Source organism: Microtus oregoni, unplaced genomic scaffold (genome assembly GCF_018167655.1).
Source record: "Microtus oregoni isolate MIOR12 unplaced genomic scaffold, Mior012 000086F_ref0000336, whole genome shotgun sequence".
NCBI lineage: Eukaryota > Metazoa > Chordata > Mammalia > Rodentia > Cricetidae > Microtus > Microtus oregoni.
Window position 1 is genome coordinate 2,942,169 of NW_024544552.1, and position 12,582 is coordinate 2,954,750.

The 12,582-nt window shown below is 51.0% G+C and overlaps 2 protein-coding genes across 2 annotated transcripts; both read left to right on the forward strand.

Moving 5' to 3' along the window:
* Window positions 1–3,291: 3,291 nt before the first annotated feature.
* Window positions 3,292–3,737, forward strand: LOC121442074 (ATP synthase F(0) complex subunit C2, mitochondrial). Its single transcript, XM_041643540.1, has one exon. The coding sequence runs from the start codon at window positions 3,295–3,297 to the stop codon at window positions 3,715–3,717; it is 423 nt and encodes a 140-aa protein (XP_041499474.1). The 5' UTR covers window positions 3,292–3,294; the 3' UTR covers window positions 3,718–3,737.
* Window positions 3,738–11,396: 7,659 nt separating this feature from the next.
* On the forward strand, window positions 11,397–11,798 carry Nhlh1 (nescient helix-loop-helix 1). The gene has a single exon (XM_041643404.1). It carries the CDS (start codon window positions 11,397–11,399, stop codon window positions 11,796–11,798), a length of 402 nt encoding a protein of 133 aa, XP_041499338.1.
* Window positions 11,799–12,582: the final 784 nt, after the last annotated feature.

The following is a 12,582-nucleotide window of genomic DNA, read 5'->3' on the forward strand; positions in this document are numbered from 1 at the left end:
GCCATGGTGATTGTGGGCCAAGGCTGAGTCAACAGAGGGTAGGGGAGAGAGCCAGCAGGGGTGGATGCCTACCTGGGGCTTGCTCTCCTTGTTGCTGGCCAGGAGGCCATTGCTTACACACGTCTGAAGACCAGAGGACATGGAAAGCCGGTGTTTGCACAGTCCAGACACCGTTCCTTGGTTGAGCTGTTTCCCTTTTCGAGAATCCTGCTGAGAAGAGATGATTTTCCTCCAGGTTTCTCTCCAGGCTCTCTGGAGGAAACATGTTCAGGGTTCTGAGATAGGAAATATACCCTGCTGCCCCCCCGCCAGCCCCCAGTTGGAGCTGGAAAAGCTGTGTGCTGTGCTGGCACTGGTGGGAGCTGAGCACAGCTGCCGCCTTCGGCTGGGCCGGCTCCATGCCTCCCTTGGCCAACAGGTCTCCCAGTGGACAAAGCAGTAAACTCCCTCATCCTGCTGGCAGCTTCAGGAAGCGGGGACATGGCTGGGTACCAGAGAGGGGGCTAAACAGAGAAGCAGCGGCTTGGGCAGAGTCAAGGGATCTGGGTAGGAAAAAAGAGGACAAGATGTTTCCTGCTCCTAGGGAAGAACGCAGACTACGAGCTCATCTGTCTTCCATGCTGCCTTGCTCCGGTAGTACCATTCTTTATCCCCGCCCCCTGCCAGCAACCTCAGAACCCAGTTCTTCACGGTCTCTGCAGAGGCCAGACTCCATGGAAGGAACATAGCCACCAAGACCAACCCTCGGAGACTCCCAGACCCACTCCCTCTCTCAGACCAGTGTGCTGGCCTCTCAAGAGGTTACCCTTTGTGCCCTGAAGACCAAGTGGCCTGTAGCATCTTAGGACCCACTTTTATTATAATCCCTTAGTCTTCCTTTGTCCCCTAGAAGGTCTGAGCCTTCTGAAATGTGTCATTTTCTACCCCTTTCCCTTCCCCCAGGGCTTCTCTTTCACCCTACGTTTTGTTAGCTTCCTATCAGCCCTTCTCTCCAAGTCCAGGTAGAAAGTTGAGTGAATGACTCCCTATGCCTCGATACCAGTCTGTCTATCCACGGTGACACCTTATTCCTCAAGTCTAACCAGGAGGCCTCCCTCCAGCCAGTGTCTTCTCCAGTCTGTTTGAATAAAGATGCTGTTTTCTCTTTTTAACATCTTGGTGGTTGTTGAAAAGCACACTCTAGGAAGAGATGTTTACTTTTGTGTGTACCGATGTGCACGCACATGTCAGACCATGTGTGTGGTCAGAGGACAACTCTGGGGAGCCAGTTCTCTCCTACCATGGGACCCAGGAATCAACCTTCGGTGGCCAGGCTTACATGGCAAGCACTCTCGCTGGCCTAGCCATTTCTCTGGTCTGTATTCTGGTGCTCTGCACTGAAATCCCATCTTACTCAATAGAACTTTTTGCCCTTGAGGGAAATTAATTAGATTTGAGGTAGGGTTTCACTATTGTAGCCCCAGCTAGCCTGGCACTTGCTATGTAGAACAGGTTGACTTCAAAACTCACAGAAATCTACCTGCTTCTGAGAGGTAGAATTTAAGGAGTGTGCCACAACCAACGTTTTTTTTAAATTTTTTTTACTTTGGGCTGGAGAGATGGCTCAGAGATTAAGAGCACTGACTGCTCTTCCAGAGGTCTTGAGTTCAATTCCCAGAAACCACATGGTGGCTCACAACCATCTGTAATGAGATCTGGTGCCCTCTTCTGGCCTGCAGGCATGGAGGCTGAACACTGTGTACATAATAAATAAAAAAAATCTTTAAAAAAATTTTTTTTATTTAGCCATTTGTATTTTATGTACATTGGTGTTTTTTTCCTGCATGTATGTCTGTGTGAACGTGTTGGGTCCCCTGGAACAGGAGTTACAGACACTTGTGAGCTGCCATGTGGGTGCTGGGAATCGAACCCAGGTCCTCTGGAAGCACAGCCAGTGCTCTTAACCGCTGAACAATTTTCAGCCCCGCCAACTTTTTTTTTTTTTTTTTTAGGTTAGCATACAAAGCAGCGAGTTTCATTATGGCATTTTCATACTATGTGGCATCTTCCTCTTCCCCCTTTGCTTCTTCCCATACTCTCTGCATCCAGGGACTTAGAATTTCAAAAAAAAAAAAAGAATTTCTAAGACGTTAGAAATCATGTCTATTTTTTTTCCTCCTTTTTGAGACCGAGTCTTAAACCCAGGTTAGCCTCAAACTCAGTCATTCCTGCCTCAGTGTCTCGAGTCCTGGAAATACCGGCATGTGCCACCATGTTCGGAGGCTCAGCTCATTTGATTGATAAGCAGGGGAGGCTAGCCCGGAGGAGTGATGCTGCTTGCACAGGGTCCTCCAATAAACGGGAGTCTGAGGGGAACTACAACATGCCTCGTATCTCTGCCGGCAGCCATGGCAGTAACAAACGCTTGCTGGGCATGGCTACCGGGGAGCCGTTTTGTCCCCCATGGTAAAAGCATAAGAGACATTGCATCTTTTCTTGAAGATTCCAAAATTTGGATGGAGGGAAGGGACGTGGCGCAAGATAACCCAGCAAGACTGTGTGTGCACCGCACTAGATCAGTCTTAAAAGGTTCTACCCGATGCCGTGCGATGGTGGCGCAAGCCTTTAATCCCAGCACTCGGGAGGCAGAGGTAGGCGGATCTCTGTGAGTTCGAGACCAGCCTGGTCTAGAGAGCTAGTTCCAGGACAGGCTCCAAAGCCACAGAGAAACCCTGTCTCAAAAAAAAAAAAAAAAAGGTTCTACCCGAGTTCAGAGGGCAAAGGCCAGCGGAGAGGAGCCTCATGTTGTGGGACGGTCTGCGGCCTGGGCCTGTGTGACACCGGGAGGAGCATTGCCCTTCTCGGGGCTCCAGTGTTCTCTCCGGAGTGTAGTCTCTAGTCCATACTGGCTCTGTCTGGTTCCGTGAAGGAACAATTGGGGTTCTAGCCTCTTCCTTTTCCCTAAGCTCCTCTGGGCAAGGACCATTTGAAAAAAACGATCAACTCATGAACTCTCAAGATAGCCTAAGGATCAACTCTAGAAAGGGACACTATTGTCCCTAGCCTAGGAACAGGAGAAATTTGATAAATGTGGCTTCATTTCCTCAAAAGAAATAAAGAGGAAGGTAGAGAGAGAAGAAGGATGGGAGGAAGGAGGGAGGGGGAGAGGGAGGGAAGGTGAGAGAAAGAGGGTAGAAGAAGGAAGGAGAAAGGAAGGACAAAAAAGAAATAGAAGAAATAAAAGAGAAGGCTGGCTCTCTGTCTTCTCTACCCTGGGAGCAGCTCTCTTGCCTTGTTGGCCCCTCACCCCTGAAAATGTATGCCTGTTCCAGGTTCATCTCCACCCGCTCCTTGGTCAGGAGCACCTCTCAGCTGCTGAGCCGTCCTCTGTCTGCAGTGGAGCTGAACCCACAGACACGGAGAGATGAGGCCCTCAGCAGCTTAGCAGTCCCTCGTCCTTTGACCTCACTCGTCCCTAGCCGCAGCTTCCAAACCAGTGTCATTTCCAGGGACATCGACACAGCCGCCAAGTTCATTGGGGCTGGGGCTGCTACTGTTGGGGTGGCTGGCTCTGGGGCTGGGATTGGAACTGTTTTTGGGAGCCTCATCATTGGTTATGCCAGGAACCCTTCTCTGAAGCAACAGCTCTTCTCCTACGCCATTCTGGGCTTTGCCCTCTCGGAGGCCATGGGGCTCTTTTGTCTAATGGTGGCCTTTCTCATCCTCTTCGCCATGTGACTCAGCTATCTCCACTTCACCTCCCGTAGTTCTTTTGTGTCCCGTCTGCCCTGTATGTTCCTTTTCCTGTACCTCCCCAGGAAGTCTGGGGAAAGTGATTGGCTCAGGGTTTGACAGAGAGAAGACAAATAAATATTGTACTAATAAGAAAAAAAAAAAGAAATAAAAGAGAAGGCTGCGGTTATGCTGGAGAATCTGAAGCCCGTGGAAGGCCAGGGTCCCAATGGGCTTCTGGATAAAATTTTATTTCTCATGAACTCACACTCAGAAGGTATGAGAGCCTCACCTCCTGTGGTGCAGAAGGGCAGTGTAAGCCCTGGGCCAACATTGGGAAACGTGGAGCAAGAGTGGAGGGTCATCTCAGGGGGCCTGAGGAGAAGTCACTCACCTGAGGTGATGCAACTGTGAGCCAACATTACCATCCTCTGTCCCAACTAAGTGGTTGCTCAGAGCTTAGGGGCTGGGACCCTGGAGTCCTCGCTCTTCCCCCAACTCACAAGTCAGAGGGATGGAATTAAAACGTGAAGTGAGAGAAGACATCCTGGAAAAACAAGATTATGATGGGAAACAGGGGAAGTTGGTTTCCTAGTAGAGCCTAAGGAGGAAGGGGAGGGAGAGGGAACTGAGCCCAAGGGGAGAAAGGCCAGGCGGGTGTGGCCGGGAGGGGAGTAGGCCCAGTGCTGGTGGTGACAGATGGGAAGACACAAAGAGGAGGGCTTCAGGGAAGACAGATGGGTGGGGGAGGGAAGGGAGGAGGCTGGGGGTTGGGGGTACAGTGGTTGGAGGCTGAGACTGTAATGAGATTGGAGATGGGCTCTGAGGTGAGTGAAGAGGAAGAAGAAAGGGGAGGCCGCCTTAGGAGACAAAGGCGATAAGGCCTAGGGGGCCAGGGGCAGAGGGCTTGGGCTGGGTGCTGAGAAGGGGGGGCTTCCAACTGGGCTGGCAGCGCAGAGAGTGACAGATTGTGTGGTTAGCCAGAGTGGAGACCCGCTGTCACCTTCTAGAGGCACAGAGAGGTAGAGGCAGAAAGACTGACGGAAGCCATGTGGCGACCAAGAACAGAAACGGGAAGATGAAGACACACTAAAGCCCTCCTGCCATTTCCAAGTGACAGCACCTCCTACTCAGGCTTCTCCTGGCTGCCTCTGTCTCTGTGACCCAACGCACCTCCAGCGGCTGACAAAATGACACCTCAACCCCAGCCACTCTCAGGAAAGGGTCAGGCAGTGCAGCACAGCAAGAGTTAACACTGTCTGCTCTCCCTGCCAGCCATTTGCCTGGTTGGGTCCCCAGGGCTCCCTACATATGTCACCCCCTCTCCTGCCAAGCCCACTGCTTCCCAGCTTCTCCAGGCCCTCCCCTCACCCTGAAGGACCAGCCCCAGCCCCTGTGTCTAACCTACCCTCCAAACTCCCTCCTCCCCTCAGAACCTCATAGCCTGCCTAAGGATAGAACGAAATTTGTGATCCATAGCCTGAAAAAGTAGATGCCTATAAATAATGCAAAATAACAATAAATCACAAAGATATAATAATTCTCTCCATCCCCAAAGCCTGTTCCTCTTGACTTCCTTGCAGGGAAGATAGCCCTATACAAACATCAAACACACACACACACACACACACACACACACACACACACACACGCATGGACACACGTGCACCCATAGCTCCAGCATGGAGAGCTTACCTCAGATTCCCTCAGTCATACTGCCTTACACACATATGTGAATGAAAGTTCCTATATCCTTTTAACCACCATGCATACGTAGAGAATTGGGGTGAACACTCCCCAGTTCACTCAGCGATCTCCCACGAACTGTTTCATTGGGTGTCATAACAGCCCTATAGAGACGGCAGCATTATGCCCATGTTACAGACTGTGCAATGAATCCACTGAAGGTTATGTGACTTGTCCAAGGTCACAAGGACTTGGCCCCAGGTCCAACAGACTCCAGGTTGAGTAGACACAGTGCTTTCTATGGTTCTAGGCTATTAGCTCCTCTTTACTACCTGCCTGTGGTCTTTTTAGCTACTGCCCTAAAAGGTAAAAACCGAATTCCTGTATGAGGCCTTGGACTGGGGCTCCCCAGAGCCTAAGATCTTGGGATGACAGATGCAGAGGAGGAAGAAATAGTCCCCAGAGCACGTGGGACTATTCAGCTAGGGCTGAATGCTTCAGGGACAGGGCTTGCAGGGCTGAAAGTATCTGAGCTAAATAGCCTGCAGGGGGGAGGCTGGCAACAGGAGCTTGGCTGCCTCTTCCAGTGTCCCTTCCCCGCCCCATCATTCCTTTCTGCTCTGTGGTCTCTCAAGACTCTGCTCCTGTGTTCCTCAATGCCTTACCCTTTGGGATCTGGGTCCCCCATTTTGGTGACACTTTAACACTTGACGATTGTGTCTCCCTACCTTATCACCCATGATTTTTCTCCTCCTGACAACTGTCCGCTCTCTGCTTTCCCCTTGTTTACCTCTCCCTTCTGTCTGTGGCTTCTCTCAGACTTTCCCATTCCTGAGTCCATCCTTCCACACCTGAATCTCCATAACAGTCTTTTTTCAGACCCCCCCCCCCAAGTTTTTTCCTCTTCTTTTCTTGCAAAGACTTGGCAACCTGACCCCACCCTCTTTCTCCACCTCTGTCTCCCCTATGTCTCTGTCACCTTGTGACTACATCCTCCCTCTTCTCCATGTCTCCCCATGTCTCAGTATCTCCTCTACTCTCCATCATTTTCCTCTCCTTCTCCCTGTCTCCTCTCATCCCTCCCACGGCCCATTCTTCCGAGTCTCGGGCTCCCCACTCCTTAGATGGGTTGGAGGGCGGGAGGGTGGTGGAAGTAGGATTGTTGTTGCTGGGGGCTCATTAGGTAGAGATTGGTTTTTAATCAGCACCATGGCAATGATGATGCAAGAACCAAACCGCCACCTGATCCCCTGCCCCCCCACCCCCTCTTCAGGCCTTCTTTCCCCTCCAGCTCAGCCCATCTGCTGGCGCCTGGGCACCTGTCTGGGCTTGCCCAGGTGGGAGTTGGCACCTCCCAGGCCTTGGGGGTGGGGAGAGGAGGGTGAGCTTGGGGAGGAATTATAGGATTCCCTATAGGGAAGGCCTCACCCTGGAGAAAGCCCAGAAAAGGTTGAGAAGGTACAGTGAAGTGGCGAATCCCTCCCACAGCGTGGGCTCCTACTAGGGTCTATGCTTATTACAAGCATTATCCCCCTTGATTTCCATGGCAACCTGAATAGTTTATAATTTACCCCATCTTAAAGAAAACAGACATTGAGGCCCAAAGGTCATTGCTTGCCCAAGGTCGTGCACTAACAGAGCCCCTTTCGCTGTCGCTCACTGTGTCTGGGGTCTCTCCAGCCATGGTATGTTTCTGATACCAAGGCTCAATGGAAACGTCCTACAGCCGAGTACATGGGAGAATTTCCACGCTGAAACCCAGCCCACTGCTTCTCTGTGCTTCTCTCAGCCACAGAAACTTGCTCCCCTCTGAGGCTACCCTGCAACACACCCACACAGACACAAACACACGCATACGCACAGGCACAGATCCTGGAGGCGGCTGAGCTTTCGAAGTGAGCGTAATCAGTGCTCATTTGCACATGATTTTGTATCTACTTTTCTTGATGCTCATTTGATGGTCTGCACACTCGGGCAGCCTGGACTGCCCTGCCCTCTTCTCCCAGAGTCCTTCGGATCTCTGTTCCACCTCTCTTGGATCTCCTCCTTCCTCTCCTATTAGCCCCCCCCCCCAAGCCCCTGATTCCCTGTGGATCAGCTTGGGCTGACCAGTCTAGAATAACTCCTCGGGGGGAGGGGTCTCTATCTAGAATCTGACCCCACTCCAGCCTGGTGATGGGGTAAGTCGAAGAATGGGGTGCTTGAGTCCCGGGATGACAAGAGCTAGAACCTGGACAGTAGCGAGGAGCAGCCTGCCCAACTGTGCATACTGTGTGTATGGGAACTTATATACGGGGAGGACTTTCAGGTCCTCCTCCACGTCTTAGTCTCTTAGTCTTTTCATAGTTTCGCTGTTAGTACTAGGGAGAGCCTTCTTCCCAGGGGAAGGGAGTTAGGGAGAAGGGGCAGTCAAAGCCACTCTGGAACTCAGAATGGAACTATTTTAAATCCAGCTTCTGTGGAGACCCTGCCCTACTACCTCTAGTGCAGAAACCGAGGGGGTTCATCTGTGGCCCTGCCCTGGCTCTTGCCCCAGCCCCACCCCTTCCCCAGCTCTCTATTTCTTGCTTATGAAATATGCATGGAGAACAGATGTCCCTGCTCCCCCACTCCCCGCCCCCCTCAGGGCCAGCCCCCGCCCCCAGCTCCCAAGGGGTTCCCAGATCCCTCTGCCAATGGCTGCCTGGCCTGGCTGTTTAATATTGATGAGGGGGCTGCCTGGGCCAGCCAATGGCGAGCTGGGGGTGTGTGTGTATCTCCATATATATATATACACATAAGGCTGGGCCAGTACAGGTGTGTATGTGTCTGTAAGTGTGTATGAGTGTGTGTTTGAGTGTATGAGTGTGGGTGACTCCAGTGTTTGAGTAAGACCCCCTTCTGGCTAGGCCTTACATCTCTACCATGCGTACCCCTCTCATCCGTCCTGGAGCCTGTTCAGCCACAACAAGCTATCCCTAAGAGCTCTAGGAACTGACCACTAACTTTGCAGACAGATGAGCCTTGAGCAGCCGGAAGAGACTGGAACACTCTACACTGTCCCCCTCGTCCGCCGGCTTGGATCCTTTGGCAGAGTCCTTCTAGGTAAGGGGAAACCATGGGCTGGAAGGAAGGGTGGGCATGCCACTCCCAACCTCTGGTTGGAGTCCCCTCCTCCCAAAACCTTCCCCTAGCTGGGTCTCCCTCAGCCTCTGCCTCTCGCCCCCCCCCCCCCCGTTCTCTTGGATTCTTTGTGCAGCCTCTGTCAAATGCAGTTCGAAGAAGTAGGGTGGGAATTTCTGTCTTGGATGCTTGGAATTGTTGCATCCCTGCTCCTCGGAGCCTGAAACTTTGAGACCAGACATGGAGGAAAAAGACTTGATGGGAAAATAGAAGCTGCTGCCAGGACTGGAGGTGGGGAGAAGGGAGGGGCAGGTGGAGATGGGTTGTGACAGATGGGGAGCAGGAGAGAGAAAGGGAGGGCATCAGAGAGCGATGGAGGATGTGGGAACATAGGGATTGGTCGGGGAAGAATCCAGTTGTAATAGATGCACTGGGAACTCCAAGGCTAAACTCTTGGTTCCAGCCCACCCTGGGAGTGGGGAATTATGGACTACTGGGAACTGCTCTCTCACCACCCCACACTATTTCTCTCCCCTTTTCTTTCTTTGGACCCTGTTCATAATTTCAGCTTTAGTCAGCTTCTGTTTTATGGTGCGGTTGGTGTGTAGTGTCTCTTCGTCATCAGAAGCTAGTGGTCTAGTGTCCCCTTAAAAGGCTTGTAACTGTTCTGGTCTTAAACCTGTCTTCTGTGTGGTGGGGCGGGGGCAAGCCTCGGAGAAAGAGTGGGTCCTGTGAGACTGTCTGTCAGTTGGAAAGCCAGGGCTGGGGACGAGGGGCATGGTGACTGGGAAGGAGTCTCAGTGCCTCTGTTTCTATTAAGGCTGAGCTCACTGTGAAAGACCCAGAGATTCTGGGACAAACAAACTTAGCTGGTCTCCATAAGGGTAGCTCCAAGAAACTTCCTGTGTCCTCCTCTGCAGACCGCGTTGCAGGCTGTGGGTGAGTGTCCCCTGTCTACCTTGAAGGCTTTCCAAGAGGCCATGAAATGGCAAGGGCTGTGCTAAGGACAGAGCTGGGGAGTTCAGTGGTCCTGATGGGCAGGGTGGTAGGACCTAATGTTTCCAGCGGTGGTGCTGATAAAGTTGTACCACGCTTCATATATCCCAGCGCACGCAACAATGGCCAGTCTCTGTGTTTGCTTCCTCTCCCCAGCAAGGAACAAGAGGACAGAGGGTCCCAAAGCCAAGGCTTAACAGTCCTCCCCTCACTACTGGGAAAGGGCTAGAATTATAATCAACTTCCCTTGCGGCTATTTCTCTGTCTTTCCCCTTATTTATTATTATGTGAGCCCCCACCTGGCAAAAAAAAAAAAACTACACACACACAACAAAATTTGCAGTCACAGCAAATGAGGGTAGAGCCTGAGAATGTTAAGTATATTCTTTTATGTGGAACTGATCTCCAGAACTTTTTCATCTTTTGAATATGAAATTCTATGATCCTTATAGAACAACTCCCCTTTGCCTTCCCTCCACCCCTGGCAGCCACCACTCCACTTTCTCTTTTTATGAATTAAACGACTTTAGGAACTTCAACTAGTGGAGCGATAGTACTTGTCTTAGAATGTCCTCAAGGTTTAATCAGCGTTGCAGTATGACAGGAGTCCCTTCCTAGTCGAAGCTATACTTATATATTTATATAATTTTATATTTATTTATGTTTATATAGAGATGTATACATCTATAATGTATACATCATATTTGCATTCTGTTTATCCACTGCTCCACCGGTGAACATTTGAGCTGCTTCTGCTATTATTATGAGCATGGGTGTGCCAATATCTCATGAACACTAGAACACACTGTATTTCGGCTTCAGGTGGTTTTTTTTTCTGTCGTTGTTGTTTTTGAGGAACATCCAGGCTGTTTTCCACAACAGTTGTACTGCTCTACAGTCTTATAAACAAGGGTTCCTATTTCTTCACATTCTTGTCAACACTGACTGAGTTTTAGGTTTTTTTCTTTCTATTGTTTTGTTTTTTGTTGTTTTATCTCTAGTGAATGAGAGGTGATATTACTGTAATTTTTATTTGCATTTTTAGTGACCAGTGGTATGCCATGTATTTTCATAAGCACGTTGGCCATTTGTGCATCATCTTTGGAGAAATGTCTGTTCAAGCCCTTTTCCCACTTCAAAATGAAGTTTTGCAATATTTCTGTTGTTCTAACTTTCCTCTTTTGAGACTGAGTATCACTATGCATCCAGTCTCAAATTCACAATCCTCCTGCCTCAGTCTTCTGAATGGTGGGGTTACACAGACATATGCTGCCACACTTGCCTAAGAACTTCTTCATATGCTCTGGATATGAACTTATTACCAGATATATGGTTTGTGACTGCTTCCTTATTCCATAAGTTGAATTTTCACTGTGGTAATTGTTCTTAGTGTGCTACAGTTACGTTTGGTGTACATTTTTTTCTTTCTGCTTATGCTTCTGTTCTCATAGTCAAGAAAAATGAAGGCCAAGTCCAATGTCTCGAAAGGTTTCCCCTCTGTTTTCTTCTACGAAGTCAGCGGTTCTAGGTCTTCATTTCTCTTGTTCAGTGTTACGGTGCCTGCTGTGTCTTTCCCAGAACTTTCTCTTTCCTCTGTTTTTCCTCTCACTCTTTTCTGCCTGCTGGTCTCTCTAACCTTGGACAGCTCTGACTCCAAGTTTCCAACTCTTCTCCCAGCTCTGAGCCGCTCACCCCACTCAGCAGTCAATTCTTAATTCTTCTGTTTCAGGCTCCAGGCTGGAATCCTGACCATGGAACCTTGAAGCGACTCTGCTTTCGTGAGCTAAGTGGTGGACCCCAGCACTCCAGATCCTTGCTGCCTCTCCCACAGCCCGTTTTCAAGCTCCGAGAGGGACGGGTAGGGAGGTGATCCGGCTTTCACTAGGCTGGGGGTTTCCATCATGATGCTCAACTCTGACACCATGGAGCTGGACCTACCTCCCACCCACTCGGAGACCGAGTCGGGCTTTAGCGACTGTGGGGGCGGGCCGGGCCCGGATGGTGCCGGGTCGGGGGATCCCGGAGTGGGCCAGGTCCGGAGCGCAGAGCTCGGAGAGGCTGGCCGCAAAGACCTGCAGCACCTGAGCCGGGAGGAGCGCCGACGCAGGCGCCGAGCCACGGCCAAGTACCGCACAGCACATGCCACGCGAGAACGCATCCGCGTGGAAGCCTTCAACCTGGCCTTCGCCGAGCTGCGCAAACTGCTGCCCACTCTGCCCCCAGACAAGAAGCTTTCCAAGATTGAGATCCTGCGTCTGGCCATCTGCTACATCTCCTACCTGAATCACGTGCTGGATGTCTGAACTCAGCCCGCCTCCCACCCTGGATTCTCCCCTCCTCCTGGGGCCTCTTCTGAGATCCCTGCCACCACGCATTACTTATGGCTGTCTTCTTCCCATCCCAGAGGACCGGGCTCACACCGCTGGTCCTGAAGGCCGGTTTCTTTTCATTGACCTAGGCTTGTGAGGGATGCTCTCACGGGTTCTTTCAGAGAGTTCTTAAGGCCTAGCTGATCAGAGCTGCTTGCCTGAGTGGTCAGAACGGAGCCCTTGCTGGATTTACTAACCCTAGCCTCTGCTCAGCTGCTGCCTCTTCTGCCCTATGTCCAAGTTTTCAGAGACCCTAGACCCAAATTCTCTTCTGGCAATGGTGGGATTCAGCATCCGAATCCAAAGGGGAAATGACCAGTGGGGGAGTGAGGAGTGGGTTCCTAAGTCCCAGACTTCTCCAGCCATGCCTGGGAGAGGAATGGGCTCGTGGGACAGAAAAATGAGTGAGGTGATTCCTGGGTAGCCATGGGTTATAGAAAAAGTCTGCCCTTCCTTTCCTATCTGACTCCTGAGGCTTAGAATTATATAGACCTCAGATCTTACTTGGTAGTGAGTGCCTTGCCTCCTCTAGGAGCTGTCTGACCGCTCCCCTGTCTCTTCCCACTTCTGCCATTCCAGTTTTCTCCTTTCCCCTGTTGCAGCTAGCAAAAGGAAAACCTCAGTCCTGGGATGAAAATGTCATCTCCGAATAGCCCAGGGCACCTTGCAGAAGGCCCAGGCCTTGGGTGGGGCAGCTCAGCAGCAGCCACTTCTGTCC

Bases quoted from the DNA above. Each gene is read 5' to 3' on its own strand.
- LOC121442074 (XM_041643540.1), top strand. From the start codon at position 3,295: ATGTATGCCTGTTCCAGGTTCATCTCCACCCGCTCCTTGGTCAGGAGC.
- Nhlh1 (XM_041643404.1), top strand. From the start codon at position 11,397: ATGATGCTCAACTCTGACACCATGGAGCTGGACCTACCTCCCACCCAC.